The 23,353-nt window shown below is 39.4% G+C and overlaps 1 protein-coding gene across 1 annotated transcript; it reads right to left on the bottom strand.

Moving 5' to 3' along the window:
* Positions 1-10,095: 10,095 nt before the first annotated feature.
* LOC127532623 (sodium channel subunit beta-3-like) lies at positions 10,096-13,316 on the bottom strand. The gene is made up of 3 exons (XM_051944602.1): positions 12,693-13,316; positions 11,365-11,700; positions 10,096-11,203 (listed from the first exon to the last, which is right to left on the bottom strand). The coding sequence occupies exons 1-3, from the start codon at positions 12,751-12,753 to the stop codon at positions 11,097-11,099; spliced, it is 504 nt and encodes a 167-aa protein (XP_051800562.1). The 5' UTR covers positions 12,754-13,316; the 3' UTR covers positions 10,096-11,096.
* Positions 13,317-23,353: the final 10,037 nt, after the last annotated feature.

Below are 23,353 nucleotides of genomic sequence, written 5' to 3'. Positions count from 1 at the left end.
ATCACTGTTTTGTTATTAGTTTTAGTCAATAAATTTCTTTCATTTAGACCAAAATTACCATCTTTGGCATTTCTGTGTGTACAGACTGGATCAATGTTTCTTAGAATTCCGACATTCAGATATTAGACTGTTTAACTGAATTAATCCATTATCAGTTATTTTATTTCTCTACAGAGTGGTGCCCCATTTCATAACGAGTGCTTCATAATCCATATTTCCTACACATCCATCCTTTCTCTATACACGGCTTCAACATACACAGCGTGACTCACATTTCCGGGTTCATTATTACACACAGATGAAAATATTCCACAAAAACGGCCATAATCCAACCTTTTACATCCAGACGACACAAGCCAGTAAACTATTTTGTCCAAAACATGTCCTGAAGTCGGTATAAAATCCACGAATCGGTCGTTTTCAAGGAAATGCACGTCGCGATGCGCGTCCAATGTTCCCTGTATTTCTCGTCATATTTTTATTTACAAATAGAATATTAGCGATTTTTTTGTACTGAAAATGGCTGGAATTGACTGCAGCTTCAAGGGTTAACACCTGCAACAGACCTCAAGCTGGAGTCTGTGATAACCTCCTACCCCAAACAGAATTTGAATCTCTTGGACGAAAGACTTCTCAATTTACTGAATATAAAGAACATGACAAGGAGAATGATTTTGACCCTAAGAATAATTTTTACAACAACACACAGAACAACTGTGAATATTATGCTGAAGAACAGTTTAACAGTAATATAATAACAGGAAGAATATTAATTACACATTTCAATAGTCGAAGTCGGAAATCAAACCTTTCAAAATTAAATACTGCCTAAGACAGTTAAACAAACAATTTATGGCAATTGCTATTTTGGAGACCTGGCTTAGCCCGGAGCAAACAGCTACTGCTGGTATAGAAGGATATGAAATGTTTTCTGTCAATAGGAAAAAAGGTGGTGGAGTTGCTCTGTACATTAACAAAAACTGGAGATGTAAAAATATGGAAAGTATGTCATTGGTTGTAGATAATATTATGGAATGTGTAACAGTGGAAATAGAAAAAGGTAAAAATATAATAATTAGCAGTGTATACAGAACTCCAGGGTCATACATTGACACATTTAGGGATCAGCTGGTTAGTATGTATGACAGAGTAAATAATAAGAAAATGTTATTTGTCTGTGGGGACTTTAATATTGATCTCTTAAATCCACAGAACCAAAGAAACACATCTGAATTCATAAATTCACTGTACAGTTTAGGTCTATACCCCTCTATAACACGTCCATCTAGAATCACAACACAGAGTGCTACATTAATAGACAACATTTTTACAAATGTAATTAACAAAGAAGTCAAGAGTAGATTGATTATAAATGATACAACTGATCATCTGCCAGTGTTTGCAGTTACACAGAGCCACAGTAGTGAAAAGATACGAGCTGTAGAGTACAAAACAATAAGACATACAACTGAGCACGCATTTAACTCATTTAAATCAGATCTCATGAGCCACGACTGGGGAAGTCTATGTGGAAGATGTTGACGAAGCATATGATACATTTCTTTTTCTTCTTTTTTTGGATATCTCTTTTATTGTTTTCTCACGTTTTAAAATACAAACATAACAGTGAAACAAATGCCTCACACCTTTACACGTATATGTACACGTTTGGCAGTAATGCGATTAGCTCTTGCATCATAAAGACACAGAAATAGAGATGTTGTAATATAAATTACATATATACACATGTACACGTATATAAACACATACAGTTCCTTGTGAAAGTATTCGGCCCCCTTGAACTTTTCAACCTTTCGCCACATTTCAGGCTTCAAACATAAAGATGTAAAATTGTAATTTTTTGTCAAGAATCAACAAGTGGGACACAATCGTGAAGTGGAAAGAAATTTATTGGATATTTTAAACTTTTTTAACAAATAAAAACCTGAAAAGTGGGACGTGCAATATTATTGGGCCCCCTTGCATTAATACTTTGTAGCGCCACCTTTTGCTGCAATTACAGCTGCAAGTCGCTTGGGGTATGTCTCTATCAGTTTTGCACATCGAGAGACTGAAATTCTTGCCCATTCTTCCTTGCAAAACAGCTGGAGCTCAGTGAGGTTGGATGGAGAGCGTTTGTGAACAGCAGTCTTCAGCTCTGCCCACAGATTCTGGATTGGATTCAGGTCTGGACTTTGACTTGGCCATTCTAACACCTGGATACGTTTATTTGTGAACCATTCCATTGTAGATTTGGCTTTATGTTTTGGATCATTGTCCTGTTGGAAGATAAATCTCTGTCCCAGTCTCAGGTCTTTTGCAGACTCCAACAGGTTTTCTTCCAGAATGCTCCTGTATTTGGCTCCATTCATCTTCCCATCAGTTTTAACCATCTTCCCTGTCCCTGCTGAAGAAAAGCAGGCCCAAACCATGAGGCTGCCACCACCATGTTTGACAGTGGGGATGGTGTGTTCAGGGTGATGAGCTGTGTTGCTTTTACGCCAAACATATGGTTTTGCATTGTGGCCAAAAAGTTGGATTTTGGTTTCATCTGACCAGAGCACCTTCTTCCACATGTTTGGTGTGTCTCCCAGGTGGCTTGTGGCAAACTTCAAACCAGACTTTTTATGGATATCTTTGAGAAATGGCTTTCTTCTTGCCACTCTTCCATAAAGGCCAGATTTGTGCAGTGTACGACTGATTGTTGTCCTATGGACAGACTCTCCCACCTCAGCTGTAGATCTCTGCAGTTCATCCAGAGTGATCATGGGCCTCTTGGCTGCATCTCTGATCAGTCTTCTCCTTGTTGAAGGTGAAAGTTTAGAGGGACGGCCGGGTCTTGGTAGATTTGCAGTGGTCTGATACTCCTTCCATTTCAATATGATGCTTGCACAGTGCTCCCTGAGATGTTTAAAGCTTGGGAAATCTTTTTGTATCCAAATCCGGCTTTAAACTTCTCCACAACAGTATCTGGGACCTGCCTGGTGTGTTTCTTGGTCTTCATGATGCTCTCTGCACTTTAAACAGAACCCTGAGACTATCACAGAGCAGGTGCATTTATACGGAGACTTGATTACACACAGGTGGATTCTATTTATCATCATCAGTCATTTAGGACAACATTGGATCATTCAGAGATCCTCACTGAACTTCTGGAGTGAGTTTGCTGCACTGAAAGTAAAGGGGCCCAATAATATTGCACACCCCACTTTTCAGTTTTTTATTTGTTAAAAAATTTTAAAATATCCAATAAATTTCATTCCACTTCACGATTGTGTCCCAATTGTTGTTGATTCTTGACAAAAAATTAAAATTTGATATCTTTATGTTTGAAGCCTGAAATGTGGCGAAAGGTTGAAAAGTTCAAGGGGGCCGAATACTTTCACAAGGAACTGAAGGTCTCATAACACCGATGTTGCTTATCTTCAAAAAAACACACTTTGATGATGAAAATGAAGCTTTAAAACTAAAAAGGGAGTGGGTTGTTAAAGTGTTTCATAATTCATTGTCAAGTTAAAAAAACGTGGTGTTGCGATACTTATTAAAAAATGAATTTTGTTTTGTTAAAACAACTTAAGGAAGAAGAGGGACTATTTTTATGTCTTCAGGCACTTATCAATGGAGTTAAAGTTGTTTTGTGCAATATTTATGCCCCGAACAGGGATGAACCTAATTTTATATCCAAGATTAATAAAATGTTGGGAAGCATAGAAGGTCATATTTTGTTAGGGGGAGATTTTAATAATGTGTTAGATGAATATATAGATAGGAGCACCACCAGTGCAACCTCAGCCTCTAAAACAGGATTGGCATTAAACTCTCTGAAAGAGGAGATTGGATTGGTAGATATCTGGAGACTTGTAAACCCCTTGGAAAGGGAATACACCTTTTATTCTCATGCCCAAAAAACCTACTCTCAAATAGATTATTTCTTGATCTCCAATTCATCTGTTGATTTGGTGATGAATTTCAAAACTGGTTGTCAGAACCCTCTCCTCTCCCTGTTTCCTATCTGGCATCCAAATACCTTTTCCCCACTTTTTCCTCTCATCCTCCGTCTCCTCTGTTTCTGTTTTCCCTCTCTCTCTCTCTCTCTCTCTCTCTCTCTCTCTCTCTCTCTCTCTCTCTCTCTCTCTCTCTCTCCAGCAGTGAGCCGAGCAGAGCAACAAGCCCAGCTGCAGTCACTCAGGCAATCAAGCGACCTCGCAGGAGTCGTGACAGCTGTCGCACATTCCATTAATCATCTGCCTCCGTACAAAAGACTCCCATTCCTTGCCAGATTGTTATACTCGACTACTCGTCAGTTGCTTTCTTGCCGCACAGTTTGCTTAATGCTCTGTGAAACCCTGCCTAACATATTTTTTTCTTCTGCCTGCTTCAGAACTGGCTGTCCTGATTCCTGCCTGCCGAGCTCTGCCTGTTTCCTCCAGACACCGTGAAACCCCCTGGAAAGCCTCCATCTCCGTTCAGCTGGTTTATTGTTCCTCTCTGGCTGGATCATCTGTATCTGCCCGTTCCGTCCTGCCAGCACCAATCCTCCCGGATCTCCGCCCCAATCGAACTCCGTTGCCGCCAGGGATCCAAATACCATCAGCCGCCACACTCATCCCCCTCCACCGGACCAAAGACGGCCGCCGATCCCCGGCTCACCATCCTCGGAACCGAACTCATCTCCAGGTTCACTCCCTCTCACCTCAGACCCACCTGCCTCCCTATTACGTTGTCCACATTAAATCCTTATAACGTCCGTACCTGCCTCGGTGGTGTGTTCCTCTGCACGAGTCCAGCCTAAATTTGTGACGTCGGTGTTATTGCCCTAACTGATCACGCTCCTGTGGAATTGTGCATTAATTTACAGGTGGACAAAACAAGTACAGGTAGATGGCGACTTAACTCAAGCATTTTGCAGGATGAGCAATTTGTCTCAGCACTACAAGTTGATATCAAAAAATTTCCTGCAAGAGAATGTTGGTTCAACTGATAGACTCGCCACTGTGTGGGACGCTCTGAAAGCATTTGTACGTGGAAAATGTTTAGGCTATAGTTGTAGGATGGTTAAAGAAAATAAGAACAGGATCCAAACTTTGGAGGAACGCATAGTACACTAGAAAGACAATTAGCTGGAAAATTTGATAATAAATTTAAAGAGATTTGTCAACTTAAATGTAATCTTCATGAAATATACAATAGAAATGCAGAATATGCTCTTTTTCGGCTAAAAACAAATTTCTATGAAAATGGTGAAAAACAGGGAAATTATTAGCAAGACAACTTTAAAAAAAAATAGATAACCAAAATGTTATTACTGCAATTAAAAAGGATGATAAACTAGTTACATCTACCTTGGATATTAATACAGTTTTTAAATCATTTTACCAGGACCTATAGACATATATTAGAAGCCATACCGCCACAAATTATTCATAAAGATCAAGTTGGGTTTATCAAGGGCAGATCAGCCTCAGATAACATGAGCAGATTATTGCATCTTTTATGGTTGAATAGAAACAATCCAGATCCCGTGCTGGCCATAGCTCTAGATGCCCAGAAAGCTTTCGACAGGGTTAATGGTGTTTTCTGATCACTGCCCTGATGAAATTCGGCATAGGTGAGAACTTCTGCCGTTGGATAAGAACATTATATTATGGGCCAAAGGCGGCTGTTTTTACTAATGGTGTCCTATCTCCATTTTTCAATATTTCTAGATCAACCCGTCAAGGGTGTAGTTTGAGCCCACTTTTATTCACTATCTTTGTGGAGCCCCTGGCCATTCAGATAAGGGAAAATATGAGAATTAAAGGTATGTATGGGGGAGGAAGAGAACATAAATTGTTTTTGTATGCAGATGACATCTTGGTTTTGAGTAAAGATCCTCCCAATTCTGTTACAACTCTACTAGAGGTTATTGATGAATATGCGACATTGTCTGGGTACAAAATTAATTGGTATAAATCTGAGGCTATGCCAGTTTCCCACTCTTGCAGTAATAATCTTATGTCTGGTTTCAATTTTAAGTGGGTGGATAAAGGAATGAGGTAGCTTGGAATTGAATTGAACCCAAATATTAATGATGGCTGACACTATGGGCAAATGGCTTAGTAAAATTAAGGTTAATTTAGACAAAGGAAGTAAACTAAATTCAACATTATGGGGTAAAGTAAACACAGTAAAAATGGTCATAGCCCCTCTTATTAATTATTATACTGGAATGTTACCTGTGTGTATTCCACAACTGATGTTACTGAACTACAATAAGATGATAAAAAATTTTCTTTGGAATGGTGGAAAACCACGTATTAACCTGAGCCGGCTCTGCCAACCAAAAAAAGAAGGGGGGCTGGCCCTGCCCAATGTAGAACATTATAGTATTTCTTTTGAAATGTCTGGACTGGCTAAACATTGGGCAGGGAGAGCCGACCTCGATTGGATCTTAATAGAACAAGAACTCGCCTCTCCATTCATACCAATCGATCTCTTATCTCAAAAGTTAAATAAAGGAAAAAAATAGAAAATCCTATTTTAAAGTTTTCTAGGATGGTGTGGCTGGAGGTGCATAGAAAATATAAGCTTGATCCATATCTCTTGAAATATGCCCCCTTGTGGCATAACCCTAAAATTGAAATTGGTAAACAGACCATTTATTGGGCTCAATGGCTATGAAAGGGTATTAAAACTGTTGGTGACATGTTGGATGGGAATGCATTAATGTCATTTAATGATCTATAAAATAAATTTAATTTAGAGGGCCTGCCCACCTTTGGAAGTATTTACAAATAAGAGACTGTTTAAAAGGAAAAACTGAGCTAGTACGGGAGAAAAATCCGATAGAGACATTTCTGCTTTTACCGTCACTGTTGTTTTTACCGTCACTGTTGTGCAAAGCTTCAAAATGGTACAATATTTGCCCATGGGCGAAAAACAACACAAGTAAAAGCCTTAAAGCAGCATGGGAAAGAGATTTAAATTGTATAATAGATAATGATGTTTGGGACTTAATTCTTTTATATAATGGGCAGTACATCCGAGAAGCCAGGGGTAAATTCATTCAGTATAAAATTCTTAATAGATACTATTATACCCCATCCAGACTCTATAAGATGGGTATTAGTGGAAATGATCTATGTTGGAAATGCCAAAGAGCTCAAGGTACTTTGATTCATGCCCTGTGGGAATGCCCTGTTGTTTCTCCAATTTGGGACAATGTCTTAAGTTATATGCAGGGATGGGTACATGGCAATCTGTCCAAATCATCTGGACTCTGTTTACTGGGAGACAGAAGTGAGGTACCACAGCTAAACAAATATGTTTTCCGAGTGTTATGTACAGCTTTGGTGACATGTGCTCGCCTCATCTTGAAATTATGGAAGGACCCCCATGCCCCAACACTTAAAATGTGGAAAGAAAATATGACTGAAAATGTTGCTTGTGAGAAGATGCTGGGAAGATTACAATGTAAGAATGAAGCTGCACTGGAACAATGGGACAATTTTTCTAAGTATCTGTCTACAGCTTGATTTGATTTGACTTATTAACCTCACTGACTGTTTTTTTGTTTGTTTTTTGTTTTTGTGTTTGTTTGTTGTTTTGTTTTGTTTTCTCGTTGTATGTGTTCATAAAATACAAAATTCAATAAAAACTTGAATTATAAAAAAATGTAAATAGACATGAAAATAAAGAAAAATAACATTAAATAAGAAGGTTTGTCCAAACTTTTGACTGATAGCGTAAATGTTGTTTCTCCACTTCTTCATCTGAAAGTCTGCAGCTCCACCTGGTGGTCAAATAAAACCACAGCAGCCAAAACAACAAGAGTCAGATTCTAGTTTAGTTTCAGACAAACTGGCTCAAAGATGGAGAATAAGTTGAACTCAGGTGGTTAGAAAATGACTCAACCCTCAAACCCGACAAGTTTCAGATGTCAGATCCAGATCATCACCAGACTTATTGTGATTCACTTCCTGGAAACTCCAGAAGATAAATCCTGTCTGAAATAACTGTCAGAGTCTGAAGGAGTCTGTCCCCCTCCAGCATCCAGAGTCACAGCCGACCGTCACAAAGAGCCCAGAAATTCAGGACTTCTAGAGTTTCCATGCCAAGGTAGCAACTGTGGGGTTTCTCTGGACTAGGTATGTGCGCGACTAGTCATTTAATCGTTTAACCACCTACCCATTTATTGAACGTTTAGTATTTTACTAGTCGGTTAAACGCTGCATTAAGCATCATGCTCCTTGTTCTTTACGCCTCTGCCTCGGCTTCTTTGTAAACGGGCTGAGCAGCCAGGGAGAGAATTGCTCCTCCTTCCCTCCCCTCCCCTCACACGTAGCAGGGGGCGGGGCCACACAGTTTGGGGAAGAAAGTTTGGAAAGGTAAAGTGGTAAAGCACCGTTTGGCAGTATTTTGACGCAGCAGATGACAACTAGGTCACCTGTTGGCTGTGTAAGCAGAAACTCACTTATAACCACTCTACCGGAGCGATGAGAAACCACATCCATAGTAGACACCTCGATGTAGACCTGCAGGGTGAAGATGGCGAGGCCGGGCCTGGCGGGCATGGTGGTGGGGCAAGGCAGACGAGCATGAGACCTTTTGTTCCAGTCAGACACTGTGATGCTCACCGCACAGCAAAGATTACACAACTGATTTGTGAAATGACTGCCCGTGATATGCTGCCGCTGTCTTTTGTGAAAGGCAAAGGCTTCGAAAAGTTAATGCAGTATATCGAGCCTGAATACATGGTGCCGACTCGCAAAACAATTACGTCTCTACTTGAGATCAGCCATTGCAAAATGAAAGAGGAGATGCAACGAGCGTTTGAGGGGGGAATATGTGGCCATAACGTCAGACGGGTGGACGTCCATAACCACCGAGTCATACATGACTATAAGTTAATTTAATATGTGTATTAAATTGCACGTTTTCTGGCTTTATAGACGAGTCGACTAGTCGCAAATAAAATTTGAGACTAGTCGGTGGGGAAATTAGTCAAAATTCCCATCCCTACTCTGGACCACTTCAATAACAATCAGCAGATTGGATTTAATCACTGCCTGAATTCACCTGAAGTTATTCAACATTCGTCCATAATTCATGATTGAAAATAACAACAACTTGTATAAAACAGAATGGAATTGCTATCAAGTGACAAAAAAAGTGTTAAAAATGACTAAACTAGTCCAAAGCAGTTCAGAACTTTTCCTTTGTTCAAATTTACTCAAAAACTGGTAAAAAAAAAATAATAATAATTCAACTGATGTCTAAATGAGTCCAAAATAACCTGAAGAGCAGATCGGTGTTAGACTAAAACTCCAGTTAAAGATGTTTGTTAAAAGACAGCAGAGGAAAACAGCTGAGCAGCCAGCAGGTGGCAGCACCTCAGTTAAACATGTTGGTCATCAGTTTTAGCAGAACCAGAGCTGCTGTTTCTCTTCACCATGACGTCCAGCTGAACACTGATTTCAGTTGTTTTTTTGTTTTTTTTTAAAAACTCTCTGCTGTAACTGCTGTGGTTTTTGTGGTTTAAAGGGAGAAAATCCTGAAAATAAATATTTGATGGTTATGATCAGAACTGACTGGGACTCAGTGAAAGTAGAAAATGATGTTAACAGAGATTAATTTTTAGTGCAGTTTAGTGTTTAGTTTTTTTTTGACAATTTTTCTTAAAAAACCTGAATATTTTTTTGACACTGCACAAAAAATTATTAACCAGAATCAGTGTTGTAGCTCATCGCTGACATATCCCAGATATTCAAAAATAAAAATCTGAAGCCTTTAAAACACTCATAAATGTCTATAACATTAATTAAATATGTTAAATGCTCATAAATGACTGTAACTGTAATTAATATGCTGTGAATTGACTGTTTACAGCTGAAAGGGTTTGTGGGAGAATCAATGTGTTTTCAGAAATGTGTGTGTAGATTTACAGATATAGAAATAATAATGAACCACAGACCATTAATTAGATTCAACTTTATTGTCATTGTTCAAAGGACAAGAACTAAGAGAATTAAACAGTTTAGCATCAAAGCAGAAGTGAAAAAGCAGCAGAAAAGTTCATTAATATAAACAATCATTTCTGTGAAGTAACTCAGTTCATTCTATCAGTAGAAGTTCTGTTTATTCTGTTCAACCTTCACTACAGTTCAGTAACAAACAATGTTATTTTACTACATTTATCTGCAGATTAACAACTAAACATGATATAGGAGGAAGATTAAACTGACAGACCGCTGAGAAGTAAAAAAACATTCATTTATTTTATTATCTACACCTTTACTCTGTAAAACAGTTCAGAACATCGTCAGAGCTGCTAACAGATAAAACATTAAAACACTTTGAACAAAATCTTTATGAAGAATCTGATCAACTTCTGCTTACATCATTCTATGAAGAAACTGAGTACAAGATTATTCTGCAGGAGAACAAAACACAGATCAGCAAATAAAACCTTAAGATAAGATGAAGATCCCAGAGAGAAACTCACAAACCACCCAGCAGTAAATAAAATAAATCATCAGAGCTGCTAACAGATAAAACATTCAAACCAGTTCAGTCTAAAGTTGTTCATCAGTTCTGCTTCATTCTGGACAATCAGAACTTTTCTATCTGCTTCTGATCTCATCTGACAGAACACTTTACATCCACAACATTTCATCAGGTTCTAACATGCAGAGCTTTGGAACACATTTATTTCCAGACAAAGCAACAGAGCAGAAAAGTTGATGAAGACCAGCAGCAGCAGCAACAATCCACAGGATCAATCTGGATGATGGAGATGTTGGGAGGACTTGATGTTTCTAGACCAGTCTGCCAATAGAAAGCCTAGCAGGAGCTGAACTCCAGACAGCAGAGCTCCCAGCATCCTCTGAGCTCACAAACCCTCCACCACCATAAGGTGGCAGTTAAAGGAGAGACCACATGGTTGGTTCACACCTGGATTCTCTTTGTTCTGCTGCTGCTGCTTCCATCAAAGTTACACAAGATCTGGTTTGTTCTGATGCTGTTCACAAAAACTTTCATGTTGTTGCTTCATAACATCTGTTCAGCTGCTGCTTCATCAGGAGGAACTGGGAGGTTTGGATTCTCTCATGTGTCGTTTATACATTAAAAAACACAACAGAAACCAGAATATGAAGAAATATGAAACCCACTAATCCAAAATGTCCTCCAATGACTCCAGCCGTGTTCCCTCCATCTTTGTCTCCTGCAGACAGAAATATCAGAGGTATCAGGTGTTTGAACATCAGTCAGATCAGCTGTTTTCTCCAAAGTCTCATCAGCAACATCTTTATAAACCACAAACATCTGATCTGAGACCAAGCAGCTTCATCAGAGACACAAACTGAACTCTCAACACAAACTCACCTGGTTCAACAACTTTCAGGTTGATGGTGGAGGTGGTTCTGCTGGCTTCATGCCGTCCTTCCTCTATAAAATCACACTCGTATCTTCCAGTGTCCTCCATCGTCACGTTCATCAGAATCAGAGAAAAGTCCCTCGTCTCCATGTCCTGCAGATACACCCGGTCCTTATAAGACGGAAGCTGCTTGTCTGGATGAAAGCGTCCATCTTTATACAGAAGAATGAAGCTGTCTGGTCCCAGATCAATTCTGCGCCACTGAACCAATGTGACGTTGTTGTGTTTGTTGCTGGTAAATTTACATGGTAGAGTGACATTCTGTCCGAGATAAGCTGTCTGAGCTGAAGAAGAAAGCAGAGAGAAGTTAAAGTTCATCCATATGAGAAGAGTTTAACCCATCTACCTCTACCTCTTCTGTCCTTCTCAACCCTCCTTCCAGCAGCACATGCTCCCCCCACATAAAGAGTCGGGTTTTGCTCAAGGTTTCTTCCCGTTAAGAGGGTGTTTTTCTTGTTTTTCTCTGTCTCCTTAGGGCTGCTCTGGGGGTTCATATGGGTACTGTAAAGTGTCTTGAAACACTTTGACCTGTAACTGGTGCAATACAAATAAAATTGAATTCAACTGAATTGAATTGAACTTCTCCATGAACTCTGAGCTGCTGCTTCTGTTCTTTTAGTCATCAGTGGATCCATCAGGTTGATGAAGAGGAATCATGTTTTTTCACAAACACCATCAGTCAGAAGTTTCAGAATGCCCCAATTTTTATTTTTTTTTAATTGAAATTCAACTAGTTGAAGTCCAATGAAGAGCTTGAGATGGTAGAAAGATAAGGGGTGAACTACAAGAGGTTTAAAAAAAGGTATAGTTATCCAAAATTGAAAAATAATTTAAATTTCAGAATTATGCAAAAAGGCCTTTATCAGGTAACAGTAATGGGTTAAAACTTAAAGCCGTTCTGCAGCAGTGGAGGTTGATCAAGTCTTGAAAGTTGGAGCTACCAAATCCTACAGGAGTCCCAACTTGTCTAGATTATTTCCAACCCCCTCTGTCAGCATAAAGTAGTGTTGGAACACATCGTAGCTCCACACCCTCCAGAGCTTTATCTGAACAGACAGAGTCCACTTTATTTTATCAACTGTGTCCTCACTAAAATAAACATCATGTCTCCCTGCCTCAGTTTGAATCATAGAAAACTCTGAGTCACTAGAAGTTATTACATCCTGAAAACAAACATGAATACATGCAGTTATTGATTCCTACAAAATAAGAGCCTGTCCAGCTCCATCAGAGGGAGAATTAACGGATTTTATAATAAATGAACATTATAACTCACCTGTACAGGAACAGACCAGGAAACAGATCAGACAGAAGAACTCAGATGTTCCAGCAGACATTTTCTTCTTCTTCCTCCTCTGATCTCACTGGTAGTTTGGTGCAAATATCCGACAAAAACCTCAAAGTTTAACCAGCAAACCTCAAACCAGTAAACACAAGTTGGTGTCGTTCACTGAATATCGTTTTAGAAAAGAATCAGTGATGCTCAAAAAAACAGGAGAAAAAAGGAGTGGTGCTGAGACTCATTAAAGTAAACAATGCTGGAACTTGTTAAACTCCACCCCAGTGATGGAGCTTCTGGTCTGTTTCCAGTTATCATGTGAAGAATTCAGACAGCTGGAAACAGAGCAAACAGCAGAATGACCATGTTTTAACGTCTTCTTCTTTTCTTCAGTTCTTAGTTTGGTAGAAATATCCAACATAAAAGTTGAAGCAGTAAACACCAGTTCATGTCTGATCATCTCTGAAACTGTTCAGAGAAATAGTTTCTGTGTTTCTGCCTGAAGGTGGAGCTTGTAGCTGCTGAAACATGAAACCTTCCTGAGGTCTGAAGCTTCCTGTTTAGCAGTCAGACTGTTCATGACCTCTGCAGCAGCTCAGTGTGTGAACAAAGAATCATGATGATCTATGAAGGTCTGATACGTTTCTGTTGGTTCTCCTGGTTCATGGACAGTCTCTGTGGGACCGTCTGTTCACTTCCTCTCTGATGTGGATGATAGAACTTCCATCATGTGTGTCCTATCTGCTACTGGTGGGTCAGAACAGAGACTTTCCTCCAGCTGTGTCCCATCATGCACCAGGATGAAATGACAAACCCTGGTTCACCTCTAAACTCAGACAGTTCAGGCTGCAGAAGGAGGAGGTGTTCAGGCAGCTTTGAGGAACTAAAGTTCAGGTTTATGGAGACGCTGATAAAATATAAAATACACCACCTAGACAAAAGTTTGTGTTGCTAAATTGCATTACAATAGCTACACCATTTGTAGGTTCAGTTGCAAATATCTATGTTCCAATAAAATACTGACAGGGTATCAAGTGCACTTGACAGATAGAAATATGAGAATATAAAAGTTTTCTCTGAGAAAATATAGGAGTATTGTAGGAAATAGATATTTCACAATTAAATTCCATGAACAATTTGCTATAAAACGCCAACTTTAGGGCAAAAACAAAATGTTTCAGTTTGAAACTTATGAAGTAGCCTATTTTCCCAGAAATAGCCAAAATTGTTTCGAGAAAAGCAACAATATGAAATGCATGGCTTTTTAAAAATCTCACCAAAAGTGTACTTTTCCACATAATTTTCACAAAGTGAACAAATTACTAATTTTCAGTGCGTCAAAAGGCTTCAAAATATACAGGAGTTTTTGCACAAAATACAGGAATTTATAGGCATTGCTGGAAATACTAAGGATATTGGGAAGCCACTGATTTCTAAATAGAACTGTTTTAGTAAAGGACTTCCTCACAGACACTCACAATATTACTATTATAATATTAAGACAATATTACAGCCACACACAAATCGATTGGTGCAGGAGATGGCAGCACATGATTTCACCATGGTCAGATATTAGCCACATCCACCTGAAACCATAACAACAGACACACTTAAATTAACAGGTTCATGATGTGATGATTGCAAGGTGAGTGTCAACACGTTTCCTTTCACTTACATTCCAGAGAAGGAATCACAAAACTGGTAGCATTGAAGGAGCTAGCAGAAGTGCTAACTGCTAAGTGCTATGCAGTGACGTATGCACTGTCAGTGTCAGATATGATCGTGCCGTGCTGTTCACCTTCTCAAACAGATTTCTAGTTCATTAACACATATTTTCTGATGACAAAAATAGCCTTGTCACCCGTCACCAGGTCAGAGTGAGACCACAGAACAGGGGGAATGGCGAGCCATGAGCATGACAGCGAACTGGGGAACTCTCCTGAGGAGAGTCTGCTCAGCTGCAGTCACTGAAAAACCCTGCCAGTGCTGGTCTAGGGGCTCCTAGCCTGGTGTTCTCAACGTATTTCAAGCATTGTGACTTGATTCCAACACAGAAGTTTACTGTACCTTGGTAAATCACGAAACACAAAGTCACATACCGTGCTGGCGTTCCACTCTGAAACCACTTCTTGCCACTACCGGAAGTCAGCTCCTATTTACCACCTCTCAGCGGCCAGTGAGCGGTATATATATATATATATATATATATATATATATATATATATATATATATATATATATATATATACGTCATTGGTTAAACCACTCTGCTTCTGTCTGGAGGAGCTCAGACTGATCAACTATACATCAAAAACTCCATCTGAACCAGTTCTGCTGTAGCTCTGAAAGACAGTGGAACAGTCCTGAACCCCAGCGACCGTCAGCTCCACCTCATGAGGAACCTGGACACCTCCACAACACCTCACCTCAGACTCCGTCCTCCACCACAGAGACTCTTCTCATATGCTGGACAGAGACGTCAACAGACTCTTCTAGAGACAGAACCCTCACAAAGCAGCCACATTCTGTCTCCATCCACCTTGAAGAACTGTTCTGACCAGCTGTCTTCACATATCTTCAACTTGTTAGCCTGCTTCAAGACCTCCACCATCAACCCCTCCCAAAGAGCCCAAGGACCACTGGACTGGACGACGACAGACCTGCTGACCTCTGTGGTGATGAAGTCATTTGTTTTATCCAGTCTCAGATCCATCTCAGACCCACTCCTGGACCCTGCAGGTCCCTCCAGACACAACAGGTCTGTAGACGATGCTGTCAACGTAGATCTGAACTCCATCCTCCAGCATCTGGACTCTGCAGGAACCTACACCAGGACCCTTTCTGTGGATTTCAGCTCTGCTTTAATACAATCATCTAAACTCTGCTGCAGGACAAGCTCTGCCAGCTGCAGGTGGATCTCTGACTTCCTGTCTGACAGGAAGCAGCAGGTGAAGCTGGGAAACAGGTTTCTGACTCTGATCTCCTTCTACCTCAGCTCTACTTCCTGTACACCAACAGGTCCACCTCCCATCACCAGTGAGTCAAACTCCTGAAGGTCTGAGAGGACACAGTTGGACTCATCTCTGGTGGGGATGATTCTATCTGCAGCTTAACACTTTGCCTTTAAATAGGATTGTTGCCATCCTTCATCACCTTTCAATATGTTTCCATGACAGAAAATGTAACTTTATGCATTCCCTCACACTGGAAGTATTTCTAATGCTTCATGTTTTTTATACGTCCTTTATTACACTTTCTGCTAATCTGACATGAACAGTTTAAAATCTGCATCTTATTGTTTGTTGTTCTGCACTGAAACACCAAGTCAGATTCCTCATATGTGAAAACCTACTTGGTAATAAAATCATCTCTGACTGTGACTGAATGAACCCACTGACTGCTGCCAGGAGTGGTTTTTATTTACTGATGTATGAAGACCTAAAGAACAACAGGAAGGTCCTGCCCTCCTCAGAGACCCTCTGACTGTCTGAGCTCTGTAGACTGAGGAGCTGATTGGTCAGTACCAGGTGATCTGGACCATCATCTTCTCTCCACAGCAGCTCAGGTGTTCAGCATCGGTTTCCATGGTGATGGACCTGGTTACAAGTGAACCTTAGAACTGTTCCAAAGCAAACAGCTCCCTCTGCTGGCCACAGAAACACACCTGGAGAACAGAGACAGGGAACAGGATGCAGACTGGTTTATAGTTAATCATCGGTGTTCTGATCAACAAGGAAATGATACCAATAAAACAGCAAATTTATTTGTTCATGAAGAAAACAGTGGTTTGTTAAACTCAGAGTAAAGTTTCTACCTGATGTTCCATCTGTGAAGGACCTGAGAAATGTCTGCTGGCAGGAAAGGGACTTTAAATATCAGATCAGGAGAGAAATAACAGAATTATCTTGTTTAAAGCTCAGATTCTAGTGAAATTATAGTTATATCGAGATTTTTAGGTCTATTAGCTGAACTAGAACTTTCTAATTAAATACTTTCTGAGGCTGATTCTGGACTTTATTTGATGGTGATGAATCAGAACATGATTTATATTGTTATATGAATAAAGAGTTCATTTGCAAAAACAAGTAACTCCATTTTCAGAAAACTCATTTTTTTTATTGTTTACTTGAGATAATAATAATAATAACACTAATAATTTATTTTTCTCTATTTTCTCATGTATTTTTCTACCGAGTCAAATCCACTCAACTTCAGTTTGATTGATATTATCTCAAGTAAACGATAAAGTTTTCTGAAAATTTATCAAAACGGAGTTATCTGTTTTTGCAAATGAACTCGTAAAATTTAATTTTTATAAAACATGAATTATGTTATAATTATATTTGATTAATATTAGTTTGACTAAAAGCTTGAATCTGCTCCTGTCTTAGTGAGAGAGGAAGAACAAACAGAGAGGAAGAGGGCGGGCTTTACATGGAGTCACATTAGAATAAAAACCATCCCTCAGACAGCTCAGTAGCACAATGGAGGAAACGTCTGTACGATGTCTGCTCTGTAAGTAGAGAATCTGTTTGATTTTACTGATGATGGAGGAGGAAACATGAAAGGTCTGCAGAGGAACTTTAACCATTAACAAGGAAAGTGGACACAAAGAAACAGACTGGGATGAACTTAGAGCCATAAAATGTGTCTGCTTTATACTTTTACTGCTTTATACATCCAGTAACTGAAGACCAGTTTCTAATCTCACTTTTTAAAGCAGAATTGTAGAAATTCAATGTTCAGTCAGGTGCTATATTTACTATTAGAAGATTGTTCTGATCTCTAGATGACTGCAAAGTAGCACATGGGTCAGCTTTAGGAATGTTCCTTTGTAATCAGTCCATGATCAGAGTGATCAGGAGGCTCTGAGGCTTCTCTGTCCACAGTTATGTTGACGACACTCAGCTCTATGTGTCTGCAGACGAGGCCAGACTGACTGAGCGAGTGTTAAACTGGATTTTAGATAGAAAGGCCTGGATGGAACACATCAGTTTACTGCTGGAAGTTTGGATCAGAGAGAAACTGAGAGAAACTGACCTCAAACTAGAAACACTCAGACTCAACTGAAGCTGAGATGGAAGAAGTTTGGGAGTGGTTTAGTTTTAAAGTTTATTATTTATACTTTATTTATACTTTAGCATCGAAACTTTGCTTCTGTCCTTGTTGTCTTGTTCAGTTTTAAATTTCATTGTCTTTTCATGAACCAAAGAGATCATGAAAAAAAGGCTTTCTAATCATTCAGTCTTCATTTTAATGAGATCGTTAACTGTGAAGTGAACGACACTTTAATTTTCAGACAAGAATATTTTGTTATATATTTGTTTTTATTACTCATTACATCTGATTGTAAATATTTTCCTTCATGTCAGAGCTCATGTAGCAGCTCAGCTGGTTCAGAAGCAGGTTCAGAAAGAGTTGTGGGTTTAAAGCATGACTGGATATTTAAATAAAGATTCAGATTAAACTGAAAAGTCACATTTACATTTTAAAGGATACAACTGGTGATAATTGATGTTGTTGTCACAAAACTTTATTGAAAACCAAACCAGTATAATGAACAGAAATCGTTATGATGATTACAGTTGCAAAAACAGTTTTAACACAAAGAACAGATACAAGTCAGCTACAGATCTGTAGATATTTAAAAACCACACAATGAAGAACATTCACTGGACTCTTGTTGCTGAAGTTCAGTGATGTGGAGGCAGATCCAGAGAGACACACTGGAGACTCAGATGACTTAGGTTGTGAGTAATGTTTACTGATATCAGGAGAAGTGACACCAACAGAGCAGCAGTACATGCAAGCAATGCCAGCAGCACTTCTGAGGATTCTCTCTGATCTTTGGCTTTATATTGGAGTTGGGAGAAGGTCAGATTTAGATTACAGACCAACATGGAGACAACTGGTCTGCTCAGTCACATCACAATAGACGATAAGAGAGCAGCTGTAGAGGTCTGTTTCCTCTTTAAGCTGCAGGACAAGAACCACCACCACTCTGACAGGTGATGATTTTCTGACTTTATTTCTAGTGATGGGCAAATGAAGCTTTCTGCAGCATTAAAGCTTGTATTGGAAAAAGGGTTCATTACTTGAAGCTTTTCAACACAGTCCTCTTTGGTGGCATCTGCTGGCCAAAAGCATGAAGAGCAGTTTGAATCTACAACTTGAACTGAAGTGCTCCATTAAAGCTGCTAAAAATCATGTGACAGTTCAGTCTGATGTCAGTTGTGCTGCTTTGAACATGTATTTTTGGGTGAAAAAATAATCTTGGGTTTACTTGACTAAAGATTTTGATGAATAAACTTTCCTTGTTCAATACTGTTCAATTCAGTTTTATTAATATAGCACCAATTACATGTAAAATTGTCTCAAGACTCTTTACAGAACCCATATGAACCCCCAGAGCAGCCCCAAGTTTGTTTTATCCTCAAATTTCCAGCTTTAACCTCTTTAACCCTTTAAGGTTTGGGCAATTTCCGCCCGAAATTTCTACTGAGATTTACAGAAAGTAAATTGAATGCTGTTCTTGAACTGTTTGGAGTACATGCATGGTTGGGGTCTCATTTGAAAGCTGACAACCTGAATTTTCACCCAGTGCAGTCAGAATTACTCTAGGTGCTACTGGCACAGAGTATTTCATGTTGGCACACACTGAATTAGGATGAATTTTTTCTCGCCTACATTTTTTCCCTAATAAAACACCTGAAAATCAGTGTGGCAGCACTGTAAGAGCTTGAAAACACAATATTGCAAAAGCCTGGGGTCTTACATAGTTCAGGTCAAAATTTCAGAGCAATACTACAAGAAATGAGTGTTTCACACATGTATTTGTACTGATATGCTCCGCCCCTGTCAATGTTGGATACAATCTTTATACACTGTGCACACTCTCTACAGAATGGTATAAATTCATTTTCACTTCATTTTCCACTTCATTTTCATTCCAAAAACTCATAAAGAATTCAAAAAATCACTTCAGATAGGCTTCAGTGTCGATCACACACACAGATTGAGAGGAATACAGAGAAACAGCAGGTGGAGCCCGGAGCTCACGAATGAAATATCATATAAAGCCGCTGGCAGAGGCGGGATTTATATTCAAGCCATTCAGCAAGCTCATTGGCTACCAGGCCTGTCAATCTAACGTTTCCTCCGGCGTGATTTGCTGAGAAACAAGTCAATCAAGTGATGTAATCGATATCTGTCAGACTCGGCCATGGTTGGCTAAATCGCCGAAGTAGGCGGAAACGAGTCACCTGATTGGTTGAAGTTCGGTTTGAAACAGAGGAGAAGTCTCCAGTATCCATTTTGAATCGCGAACAAAGGGAATTCGACCGTGTATGATAAAGTTATAATAGAAAGATGCAGTGAATATGAAACGCACAGCGCCACCACGCGCCGCGTGCACGCGCACGGAGCCGATCGTTTTCTGGATTTTTTACCTATTTCGAGACATGTTTTGGCCAAAGTATTATACTGGATTGTTTCCTCTGGATGGCTAAGCTTGGGTTCTGGCCGGTTTTTGTGGATTATCTTCTTTTATGACCAGAAACGAGCGTCCAAACTGCGTCGACAGGTGAGCTGTGCACGTTTACTTGACTTGTTGTTTGTTGGATAAATGTGTTTATATTACCCGCTGTGGTAATCACATCTGAAAGTGGTTTATACCGGTGGATTCATGAGAATCTCAGCTTTCTATGTGTGTATAGTGTTTGTATAATCGTGTTTGCAGTGTCCTTCTATTTTAAAAAAAGCGTATACCGATAAAAAAACGGCCCGCCCAATTACATGTAAAATTGTCTCAAGACTCTTTACAGAACCCATATGAACCCCCAGAGCAGCCCCAAGTTTGTTTTGTCCTCAAATTTCCAGCTTTAACCGCTTTAAAAAGAGAGAGTTTATTTTCTCATAGAGGAACCTATTTGATTTCTGATTAACTCAGTTCAAAATTCCAGTTAGCTAAGAGAGATTTTTTTGATTGTGTGGAATGAACTAACTTGCCAATGACAGTAGCTAACAATTTAAGCATTCAGTCAGAATGTGGAGTTTAACTTTTCAGAGTGATTCACAGATCTGTCACACTGGAGACCACAGCTCTCTTTAAATAAACCTCAACTCACACGGCTGGGAAGGACAAGAAGAAATATGCAACAAGAAAGCATATACATAAAGAACACAATATGCTGACTGGAAGTACGATCTGTGAAGGATATTAATATAAACAAGGAGAAACCATTTGGGAAATACCAACAGTGTATTCAGATGTTTGTGTCGCCTGTTTATTGCCATAAACTTTACACAAAATAAACAGAAATAACTAAACTTTCTCTAAAATTGTTCAAGAAACGTACCTTTTCAGCAGAGTTCGTCTGTCTGATAGTCTTTCTACCGAGTCTCTGAACTCACTGAGTGCTTTTCACTGGATTTGGTTCATATATATAAACATTAATATGTGCATGTTCAGAGCAGGTGTGAGCAGGACGATGAAGGTGTTTTGTATGAGAAGCTGGAGCAGATTTTCTGATGATTTCCCAGTAAATTTCAACAGGCAAACTTACTAACTACGTTTCATCTCATCTCTGCATCAGTTTATGATGAATGTACTCATGGATGAACATCAGAGATCACACAACCAAAACACGGACTTTACCTTTATTGTGATGTTTGATTGTAGAAATATGAAAGCACATCACACCAGCAGATCAATACATTACACAGACACAACAGCAAATCTTAATACAGTCTTCAAATCACCTGTTTGCTTTGTGTGTATGTGTTTGTTTTGCTATTATTCTGAGGACCAGCATACACCGTCATAGTGAGGACAGATCTGCACTATGGGGACATTTCAGGGCCTCATAAATTCAAAGATATCAACAATCACAACAGTCACAACAATCTCGAAAAACACCCGTGAGATCCTGGAAGGATTGATGTTAATAACAAGATTCATAAACTAAACTCATCTACAAATTTAAAGAGAGCTAGAACAGAAGCAGCAACAAATCAGCTGAGAGAAACTACAAACATGGAGGCAGCAGCTGACATTTACAACAGCTACTGTAACAGGTGATTTGGATGGAACCACATCAGTCTCTCATGTTGCCGTCAGAAGGAATGAATCAGTTCAATACGACAGAAAACATTTATGACTAAAACTTAACAAACAAAAATATCTGAAAACACAGTAAGAGTCAGCTGAAGTTAGTTTGTAGTGGAAGCTGTTCTAATGACATCAGTTTAGAAAATATAGACAGACTGAAATATTTCTAGAAAAAAAGGTGCAATGTAAATCTGTAAAGTTAAAATCAGTAAGTTTATAAAGATCACTCTCTGTCTGCAGTGTTGTTTCAGTTTGTCCTGAATTCCTCGTCTCAAACTCTCTGACTGCTGTTCACTCCAAATGTGCAGTGATGTTTCTGCCTGTGTTGAAGATGCTCATGTGTCCCAGCAGCAGCACTGTGTGGGATTTTCACATGATGCAATACAAGCAAAGGATCCTGTGTGACTCTATTACTGTAAACTGAGAGGCAGGTACACCTGGACAGGTCACCACTCCATCACAGGTCTGACAGCTGGACAACATTCATTCACTTCATTAGTCCATTACATGTGACAGGATTCAAATGATCTGTCACATTAGATGGATGTTCATTCAAATGAAGCAATGTCACTCAGACTGTGTTCGCTCAGAGAAGTTTGGTAGCAGCTCATTATTTTTAGTTTGTGTGACCCGAGGTGACATTATTATCAGTCAAATCACTGCTGTCGTGGGCCAAGCAGTCAAGCACAAAATAACATGTTTAAAGATGAAAAAAGAAGAATTTATTTTCCAAAAGCAACTCTTACAAAACAAATAACTAAAGCTAATTAAATCAAAGCTATAAGGCCCTTAAAAGAGGTCAACAAAATACAACTCTACTGAAAATAAGACTGACAGAACCGAGACATCAACTCAAACAACAGACCTACCAGAATGAGACACTGGGACAACTTATATAGTAATGGACCAGACCACATTAAATACCCAGGGGGAAACTATATACACGACAAATAAAACCAACTAAATGAAACCCTGATCCCCCCTATGATGTAATCGCTCTTGGTTTGGTCCATGAGCGGGCCTTCAGCATAAAGCCCTGCTCCGCCCTCAGCACCATCTTTGGTTTGTCCAAGCAGGAAATGCCACGCAGCAGCAGGTAGCTCAAAGAAAGGAGAAATGAATTACTACAAACAAACAGCACAATGATGGCATATGAAAACTGAATGTGCATGCTAATAAATCAATTTCAAACAGCTGTGTGTTATAATTTAAGTGACGGCAGCTCAAAGTAACTAAACATGTGACAGTGGTGTTTGTGGGTGAGTGAATGCTGCAACCTTTTGTGTGGCTGTGGCCACGGCCATCACAACTGTCATTCCATTCCCTGTTTTTTTTCTGACAAAGTTAGTAAAGATGAGTAATTTACCTTGCTGACGTGTTTCGACTACGTCTGCCGTGTTCCTCAGAGCATCATCTGACCTTTCATGATGCGTCTTTTCATCAGGTGACCAATCTGTCAGAATCCTTCAGAGAGGCCACATCCTCCATCGTCCAGTGGTTTCTGCAGTTACAGGTACGAGAGACGGTTTTAACCCGCTCATCCCGGTTC

This window comes from Acanthochromis polyacanthus, chromosome 24 (assembly GCF_021347895.1).
Source record: "Acanthochromis polyacanthus isolate Apoly-LR-REF ecotype Palm Island chromosome 24, KAUST_Apoly_ChrSc, whole genome shotgun sequence".
NCBI classification, from domain to species: Eukaryota; Metazoa; Chordata; class Actinopteri; family Pomacentridae; genus Acanthochromis; species Acanthochromis polyacanthus.
This window is presented reverse-complemented; position numbering and strand designations above follow the sequence as displayed.